The sequence below is a fragment of the Nerophis ophidion genome, linkage group LG23 (genome assembly GCF_033978795.1).
Source record: "Nerophis ophidion isolate RoL-2023_Sa linkage group LG23, RoL_Noph_v1.0, whole genome shotgun sequence".
Lineage (NCBI taxonomy): Eukaryota > Metazoa > Chordata > Actinopteri > Syngnathiformes > Syngnathidae > Nerophis > Nerophis ophidion.
In genome coordinates this window covers 33766265-33783549 of record NC_084633.1, presented here as the reverse complement: position 1 = coordinate 33783549, position 17285 = coordinate 33766265, and the positions used below count along the sequence as shown (strand labels likewise).

The window sequence follows — 17285 nt, the reverse complement described above, 5'->3', positions numbered from 1 at the left end:
TACATATAGTTACGGTTGTTTTTAAATAGGATATGGCTGTAAACAATGAGTGTTTCATCAGTAGTGCAAATACTTATGATATAGCAGCAGATGTGTGCAATTTTGCATAGTCATTTTTTCTGTGGGTCAACCTGAACTCTTATTTAGAGTTCAGGTTGTTCCGGCGAGGGGGATTTCAAAGTCCTGACAGCCTGTTGGATCGGGCTGAGGATTGAGGGGGGGGGAGTACAGCAAACTAACAGCCTGGTGGTGAAAGCTGTTAGGGAGTCTGGTGGTGCGAAAGCGGAGGCTCTTGTATCTTCTTCCAGAGGGAAGGAGGCTGAACAGGTTGTGTGCAGGGTGGCTTGCGTCAATCACAATTGTGAGTGCTTTGAGGGTGAGGCGGGTGGTGTATAACTCCTGAAGAGATGGGAGTGGTGCACCAATGATTTTCCCAGCTGTTTTCACGATGCGCTGCAGGTCTCTTCTGTTGCATTGAGTGTAGCTCCCGCCCCACACAGTGATGCAGCTAGAAAGGATGCTTTCAATGGTGCCTCTGTAAAAAGTGGTCAGAATGGGTGATGGAGCACTTGCCCGCTTTAGTTTTCGCAGGAAGTAGAGGCGCTGTTGGGCCTTCTTCACCAGTGATGCGGTGTTAGTAGTCCATGACAGGTCCTCACTGCTGTGCACCCCCAGGAATTTGGTGCTCCTTACTCTCTCCACTGCAGCACCACCGATGGTCAGTGGAAATTGACAACAATCTCTTTTGTCTTGCTGACATTCAGCAAGAGATTGTTGTCCCTGCACCACGTGGTCAGGAGGTCCACCTCTTTCCTGTAGTGAGTCTCGTCGCCCTTGGTGACGAGACCCACCAGAGTTGTGTCGTCCGCAAACCTAACGAGGTGGTTGGAGCTGTAGGTTGGTGTGCAGTCATGTGTCAGTAGAGTGAAGAGGAGAGGACTGTGCACACAGCCTTGTGGGGCCCCTGTGCTCAGGGTGATGGTGCTTGAGGTGTTGTTACCAACATGTACTGCTTGTGGCCTCTGACTAAGGAAGTCGAGCAGCCAGTTGCAGAGTGAGATGCTGAGGCCCAGTTTGCCAAGTTTGCAGGTGAGTTGTTGTGGTATTATGGTGTTGAATGCTGAACTGGGGCGGCATAGCTCGGTTGGTAGAGTGGCCGTGCCAGCCACTTGAGGGTTGCAGGTTCGATTCCCGCTTGTGCCATCCTAGTTACTGGCAAGACACTTTACCCACCTGCTCCCAGTGCCACCCACACTGGTTTAAATGTAACTTAGATATTGGGTGTCACTATGTAAAGCGCTTTGAGTCACTTGAGAAAAGCGCTATATAAATATCATTCACTTCACTTCACAACTGAAATATATGAACAGCATTCTCACATATGAGTGTTTCTGATATATATTATATATATACATACACACACACACATATACATACATACATACATACGTATATATATATATATATATATATGTATATATATATATATATATATATATACACACACATACAGTACATACATACATATATATTTCGATACAGATATACATACATTCATACATATATATCCATCCATTTCCTACCGCTTTTTCCCTTTGGGGTCGCGGGGGGCGCTGGTGCCTATCTCAGCTACAATCGGGCGGAAGGCGGTGTACACCCAGGACAAGTCGCCACCTTATCGCAGGGCCAACATAGATAGACAGACAACATTCGCACTCACATTCACACACTAGGGCCAATTTTGTGTTGCCAATCAACCTTTCCCCAGGCGCATGTCTTTGGAGGTGGGAGGAAGCCGGAGTACCCGGAGGGAACCCAGGCAGTCACGGGGAGAACATGCAAACTCCACACAGAAAGATCCCGAGCCTGGGATTGAAACCAGGACTATTTACACATGTACACATGTACACACACATAAAACTCCTCTCCACTCATTGTTGTATTTGAAAGTGTAATGCTGCAGCCAGTAGCACAGCCTTTGAAGGAGCATAGGTATGGGCAGCACCCGTGAAATTTAATTTGCAGGAAAGGAGTGAGTTTCTGTAATAATTGTCCATCCTCATTCTCTTCTCTGTCACTATTTTTTTTTGGACATTACTACTTGCCGTAGTTTTGAAGCAATGCATAATGGGAATCCGGATGTTGTGTGTCAATGTATTAACGTGCCGGCTGGAATGAACACACGCTGAGGAATAACTCCGTGCCTGCCTACTTTATGGGTTATTGATAAACCTATGGATAACGGAGACATATATAGTAGTCTCCTTCGTGTTATGTGTGCAGTTGCGCACTGAGCTCCAAAAGCTGTGGATGTTAAAACGTGACTGGGCCGCACGCTGTTTATATGGAGGAAAAGTAGACGCTGTACTCACTCAGGTCCGGCTGGAAATTGGGAGAAATTCGGGAGAATGGTTGTCCCGGGAGATTTTCGGGAGAGGCACTGAAATTCGGGAGTCTCACGGAAAATTCGGGAGGGTTGGCAAGTATGGTTTTGGTTGCTCGCCGGCTCCTCATCACCACTTCAAGATGGCGGCCAAATTTCTTGCGTCTACTTATAAGATTTCTATGGTTACAGAAGTCACTCACGTGTTACTCAGTATTTTTAGGGATACTTACTCAAGTAATAGTTTGAATTACTACTCACATTACTTTTAAGTAACGGTACTCTTGCTTAAGTACAATTTTGGCGACTCAATCCATCTCTAGTTTGTTACTAAAAGTTAAAGGCCTACTGAAAAGACATTTTCTTATTTAAACGGGCATAGCAGGTCCATTCTATGTGTCATACTTGATCATTTCGCGAAATTGCCATATTTTTGCTGAAATGATTTAGTAGAGAACATCGACGATAAAGTTCGCAACTTTTGGTCGCTAATAAAAAAGCATTGCCTTTAGCGGAAGTGGCAGACGATGACATCACTGGTGTGAGGGCTCCTCACATCCTCACATTGTTTATAATGTGAGCCTCCAGCAGCAAGAGCTATTCGGACCGAGAAAGTGACAATTTCCCCATTAATTTGAGCGAGGATGAAAGATTTGTGGATGAGGAACTATAGAGTGAAGGACTAGAAAAAATAAACATTAAAAATAAATAAAGTTAAAAAAAAAAGGCGATTGCATTGGGAGCAATTCAGATGTTTTTAGACACATTTACTAGCATAATTCTGGGAAATCCCTTATCTTTCTATAGTGTTGCTAGTGTTTTAGTAAGTTACAGTTGTGATCAAAATTATTCAACACCCACACAATTTTGGCGTTTTAGCAAGTTGGACATTTATTCCGTATTTTGTTTATAGTCACATCAAATAAAGATGTGTCAAATGGACAAATGCAACTTAAATTGTAACACTGTATTTTACAAAATACCAAAAAAGGACATTTTTCTTAATATCTCGTTGACAAAATTATTCAATCCCCTAGTTACATGCATCTTTAGTACTTAGTAGAACACCCATCCATCCATCCATCCATTCATTTTCTACCGCTTATTCCCTTTTGGGGTCGCGGGGGTCGCTGGCGCCTATCTCATCTACAATCGGGCGGAAGGCGGGGTACACCCTAGTAGAACACCCTTTGGCAGTAATGACATCCTTCAAAGGTGATACATAACCGGACACAAGCTTCTTGCAACCATCTACAGGTATTTCAGCCCATTCCTCTTGGGCAAAGGCCTCCAGTTCATTCATATTCTTGGGCTTGCGTGCTGCAACTGCTTTCTTCAAGTCCTACCACAGGTTTTTTTTTTTATAGGATTTAGGTCTGTGAAGGCGACTCCAGAGTCTTCCAGCCCTTCTTCTGCAACCACTCTAATGTTGATTTGGAGGTATGCTTGGGATCGTTGTCCTGTTGGAAGGTCCAACGTCTCCCAAGCCTTAGCTTCGTCACTGACTTCAACATTTGCAGCTAATATATCCTGCTAGGAAATAGAATTCATAATGGCTTGAACGCGCTGGAGATTCCCGGTACCTGAGGCAGAGAAACAGCCCCAGAGCATGATTGACCCCCCACCATGCTTAACAGTAGGCAAGGTGTTCTTCTCTTTGTAAGCTTCATTTTTTTCTCCTCCAGACATAACGTTGATTCATAGGCCCAAAGAGTTCCAGTTTTGTCTCATCACTCCATAGAACAGTTTCCCAAAACCTTTGGGGTTTTTCCAGATTATTTTTGGCATACTCGAGTCTATTTTTCTTGTGCCTGGTAGTCAGAAGTGGGGTGCACCTGGGAGTTCTGGCATGGAGGCCTTCATCTCGTAGTGCGCGCCTTATTGTCTGGGACAAAACCTGTGTTCCCCCCTCTGCAATGTCCTGTTGTAGTTCCTCAGCTGTTACCCGTGGGGTTTTCACCACTCTACGCTTCAAATACCGGACAGCAGTTGCACACAGCATCCTCTTTGTACCACGCCTAGGTAGTGTTTCCACTGTGCCTTTAGCTTTGAGCTTGCGAATTATGCTCCCAACTGTGTCTCTTGTGTCTCTTTGCTTTTTTCTTATATCCATATCCTTTCTTATGAAGAGAAACTACCTCCTCTGTTGACTTCTTTGACTACTCCCTGGACTTCACCATGTTGCAAATACACCATTGACCATCTACAAGAAGCTGAGCGTCACAGTCTTTTTTAATCAGTTTAATTGTTGCTCGTTATGGTTCTAATCACATCTAAAGGTGTTTTCAACACCTGATTGAAAAGACCTTATTCAAACTGTTTGGTATGTTACAAAATATAATGTTGTATTCAAGTTGCATTTGTCTATTTAATGCATCTTTATTTGATATGACTATAAACAAAATAAGAAATAAATGTCCTACTTGCTAAAACACCAAAATTGTGTGGGGGTTGAATAATTTTGATCACAACTGTAAATCGTACCTGATAGTCGGAGGGGTGTGTTGACGCCAGTCTCTGAGAGAAGTCACAAACCTGCAGCAGGACGGAAGCTCCACTGATCTCCGGTAAAAGGCAACTTTTCACCCCAATTTTCTCACCGAAACCTGCCGGTTGACAAGTGGTCGGGAACCATGTTCGCTTGACCGCTCTGATCCATAGTAAAGCTTCACCTCCGAGAATTTTAAACAAGGAATCACCGTGTGTTTGTGTGGCTAAAGGCTAAAGGTTCCCAACTCCATCTTTCTACTTTGACTTCTCCATTATTAATTGAACAAATTGCAAAAGATTCAGCAACCCAGATGTCAAAAATACTGTGTAATTGCGCGACTTTTAGCCGCAAGTGGTGCTGGGCTAATATGTCCCCTCCAACCAATAGCGTCACAAACATGCGTCATCATTCCGCAATGTTTTTAACAGGAAACTCCGCGGTAAAATTTTAAATTGTAATTTAGTAAACTAAAAAGGCCGTATTGGCATGCGTTGCAATGTTAATATTTCATCATTGATATATAAACCATCAGACTGCATGGTCGGTAGTAGTGGGTTTCAGTAGGCCTTTAAGCATGTGGGAAACTAAATATTTGCGAGTAATGTGTCTGTATGAACTGTTTGTTGTGACATAAACTAACTAAGTCAGTAGTTTAAATACTCACAATAAATGGAGAAAGAAGTCATCTACGGCCATGTATGTCATTGAAATTGAACCGTCGTTCAGCCTTGTTTTTTTTGTTTTTTTAAAGGTTTATTTATAAATTTCAACAATTACAAACAGTAAGATAAACAACAACAACAATATAAAACATTGTGAAAACAGTACAAAACAGCGCCAGGGGGTTGTAAGTTCAAAATAATAAAAACAGAACACAAAAAAAAAATATATATATATATATATATATAATAAACAAAATGCAAAGCCGTAGGCTTATTCAGATTCATCAAGCAACTTAAATTTGGAACACAGCATCATCGTTTTCACAGCTTTTTTGTTGTTAGAGGTAGAGAGCGTTTTAATGTAAAGTTTCAGATCTTTTTTAAAGGCACAAAAGATAGGACGGGTATTAAGAAACTTACATTTATGAATATAAAACTTAGCCAATAAAATAATGAGGTTGCAAAGGTAGAATTCCTTTTCAAATTTTTGTTCATACAGTGGAAAACCAAAAATCACATCTTTAAAGTAAAGCACAAATTTGTCATAAATATTGTCCAGGATGAAGCGACAGACGCCCTGCCATAGTGATCGAGTGTTTTCACAAGTCCAAAACAAGTGGTTGACAGTCTCTGGGTGCATGTTACAAAAGGTGCAGGTAACATCAATGTCCTTCTTGTATCTAAGCATCACAGTCTTTACAGGGTAATAGCGATGGATGATTTTAAATGATATCTCTTTGACTTTGTTGGTAAGTAAATACCTGTTAGGAAGGGACCACGTTTTGATCCAACAGATGTCATTTACAACATTATTCCATAAGGAAATTACATAGGAGACAGACACACAATCATTTTGGAATAAGCTGCGGATTTTTCTGTTATTTTTTTGATCAAAGCAAAGTTTCCCCACAGGAGTGTCAAGTGGATCATTCACAATTTTTACAGCAGAAAGAGGAGGTGTGTAAGCCCTGTACAACATAACAACACCTGTTGGGATGGCATCAAATACAATAGCAAATTGTTTGGGAGTCACAGGTATCTTAAATTGGTTGAGAAATTCTTGGTAATTAAAAAGTTGACCTTGCTTATTGAAAAGCTGACACACTAAAATAATGTTATTGTTAAACCAATTGTTGAGGAAAAGAGATTTCCTTTTGTAACATATGTCTTTATTGTTCCAGATGAAATATTTGGTAGGTGAAAAATGGTGCTTGTATACAAGAGAGCATGCTAGAAGGGCTTGTTTGTGGAAGTTTGAGAGCGCAACAGGAATCCTATCAATGTTATAATTACACAATAGCAAAAATTTTAGGCCTCCAAGGTTAGAGAATACATGATGAGAAATAAAGTTCCAAATTGAGGTAGGGTCTTTCAAGTAGTGTCTTATCCAATTAATTTTAAAGGTGTTGTTTAGTGTAGTGAAATCAAGAAAGTTTAGACCACCCTGATTGTAATTGTTCATTATAACAAATTTCTTAATATAATGAATTTTGTTTTTCCAAATAAAGTCAACCAGTATTTTGTCAATAGTTTTACATATTTTTTGGTTAACATCTAAAGAAATAGCTGCATACGTAAGCCTGGAGATACCTTCTGCTTTGGAAAGTAAGGTTCTGCCTTTTAAGGATAAATCTTTCTGTAGCCATTGGTTAAATCTTTTCTTAGTTTTTTCTACAATTGGATTGAAGTTCAATGCCGATCTAGAGTTTTGATTTTTAGTGATATGTATTCCTAGATAATTAATACTATCCTTAACTGGAATTTGAGATACAGACATAATTTCACATCTCTCCACAGCCATTAGTTCACATTTAGACGGAGACCAGAATTATTTCTCTGTCTAATACAGAAATCCCCTTTAAATGACTAGTTTTTATATGAACCGATAACAGTTGGGTGGCTAACAGAAATAAATATGGAGAAATAGGACAACCTTGCCGTATCCCACGTTTGAACTCGAATTCCTTCAGCCTTGTTGTACTCTGTGCCCGGTGCGTTCGTGAGTCAGTGGCACGGCGCCATCTTGTGGCAGTCACGAGCGATCGATGAGGCGAAGCTCCATTGAGTTGGTCTGCTTTGCTGGTAACGGTCGGCTCTCCGAGATCACAACACGGTCTGTGTTCCAAGATGGCGTCGGCGTCATCGTTGCGTATTTATAGTGGAATTCTCAAAGAACTGCGCTCCATGCAAGGACACAATTACAAACAGTCCCTGGCGTACGCGTTTGTCAAGGAGCAGTTTCGTAAAAATAAGGTATTTTTGTCCTCTTTCCTGCCTTTCTGCTTCTGATAGCCACATTAGCTAAACAGTACTGTGGGTGTAGCTAACATGTTTATATACAATATACATGTGTGTGTAATTTATTTGATCTGCAATAATCTCTAAAATATATGTCAGGGCCCACCATGACGTAATTGGGTTGTTATTTTACAAAGCATGTGACTTTGTGATGCGAAGGGCATGCTAACGGCTAAGCTGACATGGCGGCATGAGACACTTCCGGGACATTTTATTAGGTATACCTGGATAATTATTTTCCACCGACAATATAGCGTATTTCCTTGAATTGCCGCCGGGGCGTTAATTAATTTAAAACCCTCCTCTCACTCCTATGCTTACCAAAGGCATGTGGTAAATGTAAGCATGCGCTAATTGTTTTAAAACCTCTTCTCACTCCGGCACTTACCAAAGGTATGCAGTAAAAATTTGATTGTGATTTAAGTTTGGATCTTAAATCCTACTGAATACCTCTTAATCTTTTTCCCTTTATGCGATTTCAAATTACCGGTATTGAAATCAGCCTCCTCAATTTTGAAAACGATGATAGGGGAAGTGTCACTCTGTCAAGCATGGACTTGGACTTGGATTGTTTTTCAATGCAGAGAATATTTAGGACGAGCCAGGCGTGAACGTGTGTACATATTAGGGATGTCCCGATCCAGGTTTTTGCACTTCCGATCCGATACCGATACTGGCCTATCCGAGCATGTATTAAAGTTTAAAGTTGTTTAGCCTACTTAGTTGTCAGATTCATGCAGTAAAGGATTATAGTACTCTTAAAAACAAATGGCCAGCTGAATTAGGTGAGTTTGAATAATACACAATAGTTGTTATTCAAGGATAAACACAAAATATCCAAAAAAAATATACATGACAAACAGAAATGGCATCATTAAACAGTAAAAACGTGAACAGTATAAAGTGCAAATAATGCTGTAAACATTAAAAAAAAGCAAAACACCCTAACAACCTGAGTGGGATAAAATGTCTATAACTCAGCATCAATACTTGCTTTTGGACAAGTGTAAACTTAAAAAAATAAATACAAATCTACACACTCCCTTCAATTGTTTGCCCCAGTCAGGGGGAGCAAACAATTGAAGTCCAAGCATAATGGGGAGATTCTTTCTAACAAAGACGAGCACTTCAAGATGCTCAGGTGTCAGCCTGCTCCTGTGTTCATCTATGAGTGCTAAAAAGCCTCTCACTCGCAAGAGTCATTAAAATGTCTTACAACTTTACCACCACGCTTGACTTTATTGTTGCATGTTTTGCACTCCACCTCTTCATCTTTTTCGTTTTGTAGGATAAAACAATCCCACGCAGCTGACATTTTTACCGTAATTTTTAATTCACACGGTTAGAACGCAGACCTGTGGATGTTTTGAAGGTGTGCTGGAAAATGCGGAACAGAGTTTAGGGAGCAGCAGAAGAGTGGAATGTATTATTTAAATTGGTGCGTTGGAAAACACGGACCGGAGTTTTTTTAAAAACTGGATCGTCATTTTCCCATGCCTTGCCGATACGCATTTTTGGGCAAATATCGGCGGCAGATCCGATCCAAATATTGGATCGGGACAACCCTAGTACATATTTAATATTCTAACAAAACTACACAAAAAGGCAAACAAAGGGCGTGCACAGTGGCGGAGAACAAATACTTGGCTACAAAAACAAATGCCTAGAACAAAGGCTGTAAACTAAAAACGTGAAACAAAAACACTTGGGCTGTGGCATGAATAACAAACCAAAAACTTGCACAGAGGCATAAATACAAAACTTTCGTGGCGTGGTCAAAAACGAACAGCAAGGCATGAAGGTAGGTACATGGAAATGTACCTATCTTTCAATGAAGATAGGTAAAGTTGCCAGGACGAAGACAGAAACAGAATGGCTTAAATGATGACTGTGTTAATGATTAGCAGGTGTGAGAACTGAGGACCGGCAAGGTGAAAATCAATGAGTTGACATGGAGACAAAAACAAACCAGGAAGTGCAAAAACAGAAGTGAGTGTCCATAAAACAAAACATAACATGACCAAACATGGCGAACACAAAACATAATCTATAGGCGTGATACACTCGTGACGGCACGAGTTTGACCAGGCGGTAATACTAAGCATACGCTAATTATTTTGGGAAGCGAGTTTGGCCCAGCAATAATTCAAGGCAGGCGAAACTATATGCCCTGCGGCAATTCAAGGAAATATGGTAAAGGAAGTCTAGTTTTTATTAAGAGATATTTATCCAAACGTGCATCATTTTGAGTTAAGTAGCTGGCACCACTGTGTTTATTTACATTTACACGTGCATGTGTTTGCAAAATACTTGACTAGTACCAAAATGTATTCTGATACTTTTCAAAATAAAGGGGTCATTGTTAGCTTTATTTTCTTCAATCCATCCATTTTCTACCGCTTATTCCCTTCGGAGTCGCGGGGAGCGCTGGAAACTATCTCAGCTACAATCGAGCGGAAGGCGTCGTACACCCTGGACAATTCGCCATCTCATTGAAGGGCCAACACAGATAGACAGACAACATTCACACTCACATTCACACACTAGGGCCAATTTTAGTGTTGCCAATCAAGCTATCCCCAGGTGCATGTCTTTGGAGGTGGGAGGAAGCCAGAGTATACCGGAGGCAACCCACGCAGTCACGGGGAGAACATGCAAAGTCCACACAGAAAGATCCTCAGGACTACTCAGGACCTTCGTATTGTGAGGCAGACGCACTAACCCCTCTTCCACCGTGCTGCCCATAGCTTTATTTTGACAAAATAAATTATGATACATTAAACATATGTTTCTTATTGCAATCAAAGAACAATTTTGTCAATAAATAAGATAGTGAACATACTAGACAACTTGTCTTTTACTACTAAGTAAACAAACAAAGACCTCTAATTAGTCTGCTGAGGTATGCAGTAACATATTTTGTTAAAGTTAAAGTACCAATGATTGTCACACACACACACTAGGTGTGGCGAAATGATCCTCTCCATTTGACCCATCACCCTTGATCACCCCCTGGGAGGTGAAGAGAGCAGTGAGCAGCAGCGGTAGCCGTGCCCAGGAATCATTTTGGTAATTTAACCCCCAATTCCAAAGCTTGACGCTGAGTGCCAAGAAGGGAGGTAATGGGTCCCAGGATTTGAACTCACGATCTACCGATCTCAGGGCGGACTCTCTAACCACTGTGTCATTTCTCATTATATAATTTTGTGAACATTATTGATCTGCTTGTTCATTTACTCTTAATATCTTCTTACTTTCAGTTTTACCATGTTTTATTTACACTTCTGTCAAATTGTAATAATCACTTGTTAGTCTGTTGTTTGGATATATACACTACCGTTCAAAAGTTTGGGGTCACATTGAAATGTCCTTATTTTTGAAGGAAAAGCACTGTACTTTTCAATGAAGATAACTTTAAACTAGTCTAACTTTAAAGAAATACATTCTATACATTGCTAATGTGGTAAATGACTATTCTAGCTGCAAATGTCTGGTTTTTGGTGGAATATCTACTTAGGTGTAAAGAGGCCCATTTCCAGCAACTATCACTCCAGTGTTCTAATGGGACAATGTGTTTGCTCATTGGCTCAGAAGGCTAATTGATGATAAGAAAACCCTTTTGCAATCATGTTCACACATCTGAAAACAGTTGAGCTTGTTACAGAAGCTACAAAACTGACCTTCCTTATAGCAGATTGAGTTTCTGGAGCATCACATTTGTGGGGTCAATTAAATGCTCAAAATGGCCAGAAAAAGAGAACTTTCATCTGAAACTCGACAGTCTGTTCTTGTTCTTAGAAATGAAGGCTATTCCATGTGAGAAATTGCTAAGAAATTGAAGATTTTCTAAAACGGTGTGTACTACTCCCTTCAGAGGACAGCACAAACAGGCTCTAACCAGAGTAGAAAAAGCAGTGGGAGGCCGCGTTGCACAACTGAGCAAGAAGATAAGTACACTAGAGTCTCTAGTTTGTGAAACAGGCGCCTCACAGGTCCCCAACTGGCATCTTCATTAAATAGTACCCGCAAAACACCTACATTTACAGTTAAGAGGCGGCCGCGGGATTTTGGGCTTCAGGGCAGAGTGGCAAAGAAAAAGCCATATCTGAGACTGGCCAATAAAAGAAAAAGATTAAGATGGGCAAAAGAACACAGACATTGGACAGAGGAAGACTGGAAAAAAGTGCTGTGGACGGATGAATCCAAGTTTGAGGTGTTTGTGAGACACAGAACAACTGAAAAGATGCTGGAAGAATGCCCGACGCCATCTGTTAAGCATGTTGGAGGTAATGTGATGGTCTGGGGTTGCTTTGTTGCTGGTAAGGTGGGAGATTTGTACAGGGTAAAAGGGATTCTGAATAAGGAAGGCTACCACTCCATTTTGCAATGCCATGCCATACCCAGTGGACAGCGCTTGATTGGAGCCAATCCTACAACAGGACAATGACTCAAAACACACCTCCAAATTAAGCAAGAACTATTTAGAGAAGAAGCAGGCAGCTGGTATTCTATCGGTAATGGAGTGGCCAGCGCAGTCACCAGATCTGAACCCCATTGAGCTGTTGTGGGAGCAGCTTGACCGTATGGTACGCAAGAAGTGCCCATCCAACCAATCCAACTCGTGGGAGCTGCTTCTAGAAGCAAATTAACAGCTAGAATGCCAAAGGTCTGCAATGCTGTAATTGCTGCAAATGGAGGATTCTTTGACAAAAGCAAAGTTTGATTTAAAAAAAAATCTTATTTCAAATACAAATCATTATTTCTAACCTTGTCAATGTCTTGACTCTATTTTCTATTCATTTTACAATGTATGGTGGTGAATAAGTGTGACATTTCATGGAAAACACAAAATTGTTTGGGTGACCCCAAACTTTTGAACAGTTGTGTGTGTGTATATATATATATATATATATATATACATACATTATATTGCTCTTTTTTTGGTATGAACATTTATTATGTAAACTTAAAGTTATTGTTGTTGTTTACTGTTCTTTGTTGTTGCTATTTTTGTACTACACCTTTTTATTATTTCATCATGTTGTACTGCATTGTAATCTTTTGTTTTGTGATTGTGTGATGTTTTTTGACTGGACCCCAGGAAGAATATCCTCCACTGCGGTGTAGACCAATGGGGATCCGTAATAAACGAAACTAAACTTAACTTTACACATGATTTGGGTGATAGTACACATTTGGGTGTGGAATACCAAGTAGATTAGTGTGTTGTGCATTAGTCATACTTTAAGTCATCTTACAAGACAAGATTTTGTCATTTAAAAATTATCAACGGAATCAGTGTGGTATTGACTATGTTCGGCTCTTGTACTTGGTATCGTTACCGTCGATATTTGTATAGATCCACCCATTTGTTTACATCCAGGAGCGCTAGCATGTTGTTAGTAGTTAGCTATCGTACTTCCCTACGGTGTGTACTGAAGCACGTTTCGCCATTCCCCATCCCGCAGGGATGATACTTGTAAGAAACCCAGTGAATTTGTTGCCTTGGAGCGGAGGATTAGGGATTTAGAAGTAGCTAAAACACTGCGGAGGACTCTGCAGTGCATTGGTTCACCCTTATTGTTAGTTTTAAAGCCACAAATATGTCCATTCTTCTTCCTCCAATCCAATACATAGTATAGTTACATGATCATACAGTACGAGTGCTGATACTGATACTTTTTTTTTTTAATATCACTGAATTCCAATTTTGATCCGACAAAAGCACAGGTTGGTGGTGTAATAATATCTATTATATATTGAAATAATTTTGCACCACTGTCTCTTTTTTAAATACTTAGGTTTCTGCCCTTAAAGACCTCCTGTTTCCAGGAACATATTTCCTAAGTTTGTGAACCCTAAAGAAAATGGCAAAAATTATAAATATAAAATAAAAAATGTAAATCTAAACAATGTAGTATCGACCAAATAATTAAGTACTTGGTATGGTTACTTGTTGATATTTGTATCGATTCACACACCTTTGTTTACATGCTCTAGCTTGTGGTTAGCATATCTTGCTACTGTGTGTAGTGTAGCATGTCTAGCTATTCCTCCTCATCCTGGGATAATATTTGTAAGAAACGTACCGTATTTTCCGTACTATAGAGCGAACTATGATATAGCCGCATTTTTAGGGGGAAAAAATATTTTTCATATATTAGTCGCATATTTATAGATTAGATTAGATAGTACTTTATTTATTTCTTAAGGAGAGTTCCTTAAGGAAAATTAAAATTTTCAGCACAATCCCATTCAAGATCAGACATACGTTGTGAAATTTGTTATTTACACATAAATGTTTATTTACATACTTTAATTGTTTACAAACGGTGTCTGTAACATGGCAGTAAAATGGGTGATTAAACAAAACGGAAGTCATCGTCTTGGACCCACTAGCTGCTCAAGCTATATCTCCAATTAGCTAAACAGACTCAATAACTCCACGGTGACGTTTTGGTGAATTTAATGAGGATTTTGTGAAACTGAAACCATACAAAAAATGCCATTGTAAATTAATAACACTAACACAGACACTCTTAAACATGTTAGCATATTAGCTAATGACGCTAGTTGTCATTACATTACGATAGCACATACAAATATGCATGAAAGCACTCCTACAGACATCACACCTGGGACGGTTTAGTAAGTAAGAATTGATTTAGTTTTATTGATAAACTTGCAAAAGTTGTTTGGAGCGATGAATGAAGAATCCATAGAATTAAAACCGCTATGGATGGCTAAAAAAACGGAACGGTATTTCTTAGGGGTGTAACGGTACACAAAAATTTCGGTTCGGTACGTACCTCGGTTTAGAGGTCACGGTTCGGTTCATTTTCAGTTCAGTAAGAAAACAACAAAATATAAATTTTTTGGTTATTTATTTACCAAATTTGTAAACCATGGCTTTATCCTTTTAACATTGGGAACACTATAATAATTCTGCCCACGCTAATTCACATTAAACTGCCTCAAGTTGTTGCTTTGATTAAATAAAATGACAAAACCTTTCTTCTACATATAAACAGTGCAACATTAAACAGTTTCCATTAAAACTGTTTAATGTCAACTCATCATGCTTAGTATATTACAACATTTGGGAAGCCTGTAGTTCCATCCATCCATCCATTTTCTACCGCCTGTAGTTGACTTTTATTATGTAAATGTTGTATTTTTAATCAACATGTGATAGCAGGGAACCTGCTATTCAAAACTAGGCTGCTACATTACTAATGATTCATGTAACTATAGCTGAAAAATAGTACAATTGCAATAGGAGAGACTATTCATCCCTAAACACAATAGAATTCAATGAAATAACAGACAGACAGGGCTTTGCTGCCCCTAACACAGACGCACACACACACACACACGCACACACACCCATACAGCAAAATGAGCTAACGTTACGCTAAAAGCTAATTAGCCCTCACCTCAAGCCTATACTGTGAGCGAGCTGAGCTGCAGTTTAAGTTTCTAAAAGGTCAACAGGCTCATAGTGATGTTTGTAATAGTTGTGATTGGGAAGTGTTTAGTATAATTTGGGTAGAGTCCGCTCCTCCCCTGCTAAATGAATATCTCTGCTCGATGCTGAAGGATTGACTACATTGCTCTGAAGTCTGAATACGCACTGCTGATTGGCTTTGTATGTAACCAATCAGATGGTTGTGTGGGCGGGACAATGAGGCAGAGACAGAGGCAGAAAGCAGAGCAGCTTTTGAAGACTCGTTCGATACACCCGCGTGCCGAACCGAAACCCCCGTACCGAAACGGTTCGATACAAATACACGTACCGTTAAACCCCGAGTATTTCTACTTCTGGTTGAAATGACTAAATTGAAGGACACTGCAGCACCTGCAGTGAGTTAACTTGTCCAAAAGATGGCACCATAACACAAACAGTAACACACCTTTTCAATGTGTTTTCTTGTTGTTGTTTTTTAAACTATTGCATTATGGACATCAACAAAGAAAAATCCACGGTTTTATATGCCGCAGGGTTCAAAATGTAGGGGGGAAAAGTAGCGCCTTAGTAGTTCATTTGCCGCCATGGAGACGAGGATTTCTGACTTCGAAGAGACATTAACTGCCAGCAAGAATGCTACATTTCATTGAGGACGCGTTTGTTAGCTTGTCACTGTCAAATTTTCGGGACACAGTCCGAACGTGTCGTCAACATGCCTTATCACGATAGAACGAGAGTATCAAAAGCTAATTTTTATATTGCACAACAAAATATATTTAAAATCATATATATATATAGATATTAGGGAAGAAGTATATATATGTATATGTGTATACATATATATGTATGTTTATGTATATATATATAATGTGTGTGTATATATATGTATACACATATATAGATATATGTTTATATACATATATATATCAAATAAATCCCTATTTGATGTTATTTCTTCTCTAAGCCAAGTGGCCCTGACTGTTGAGCATATAGGCTTAAAGCTTGCATTATTCATGCTGGAGAGAACAAGGTTGACCACGCTGGCTGAATGCATGTGCACTGATGCACAACAGCCAGCGGGAGGACTCCAGCCTGTCAGTGTGTGTTTGTCCCAGCCCTGCCAAGACCCCAGGACATGCTAACGTAAATGTGAGTCTCTATAGGGACAACATTGCCGTTGAGGCGGACGGAAGAAAATAATAATGTTGACTCAATAATTGCATATTTGTGATTGTCACGACTGACGTTAATTAGCCATATCTTGTCGAGGAATGTTCACAATCAGTTCTCCTCCTGCACAGGTGACAGGAGAGAGGTACTGCCGCGCCCAGCAGGAGGCGCTGCACGCCTCGCAAACCTACCTGTGTCTACTGGCGTCCACCAGGAACCACCGGACCCTGCACGACCTTTACCACGGCAAGGGAGAGCGCAGCCTCCAGGAGGCGGCCGGCCTGGTGGGGCTCAGGTTGCCCACTCAGCCCGGAGGCAAAGGCTGGGAGAAGTGAGCCATGGCGGGGGGGTAAAAAGGGACAAAAAAGGATGCGTGTCTGTCAAGAAGGCAGTGGACTGGACCTGCTTAGCTGCGGGAAGAAATACAGTATGTTCAATTGTTCCACTTCTCTATTAAACTATGAATAATGTTCTGTTTTCATTATTAACCAAATGGAAATGCTAACTTGTTTGATTGATGATTAAGAATTGATTGTTGTATAATCTTACCAATCTTAAAACATTGATAACAATGTGAAGAAAAACACTTTCCTTAGTTATTTTTATTTTAATACGACAATTCATGCAGGACGACTTGTAAATGGTGGATTGGTTTTCTACATCAGTGTTTTTCAACCAATGGGCTGCGGCACACTAGTGTGCCGTGAGATTCAGTCTGGTGTGCCGTGGGAGATTATCTAATTTCACCTATTTGGGTTGAAAATATTTTTGCAAACCAGTAATTATAGTCTGCAAATTTGGTGTTGTTGTTAA

General features: G+C 40.1%; 1 protein-coding gene across 1 annotated transcript; it reads left to right on the top strand.

The window, feature by feature from the left end:
* Nucleotides 1-7608: 7608 nt before the first annotated feature.
* Nucleotides 7609-16942, top strand: fmc1 (formation of mitochondrial complex V assembly factor 1 homolog). The gene is made up of 2 exons (XM_061884234.1): nucleotides 7609-7789; nucleotides 16604-16942. Exons 1-2 carry the CDS (start codon nucleotides 7664-7666, stop codon nucleotides 16805-16807), a joined length of 330 nt encoding a protein of 109 aa, XP_061740218.1. The 5' UTR covers nucleotides 7609-7663; the 3' UTR covers nucleotides 16808-16942.
* Nucleotides 16943-17285: the final 343 nt, after the last annotated feature.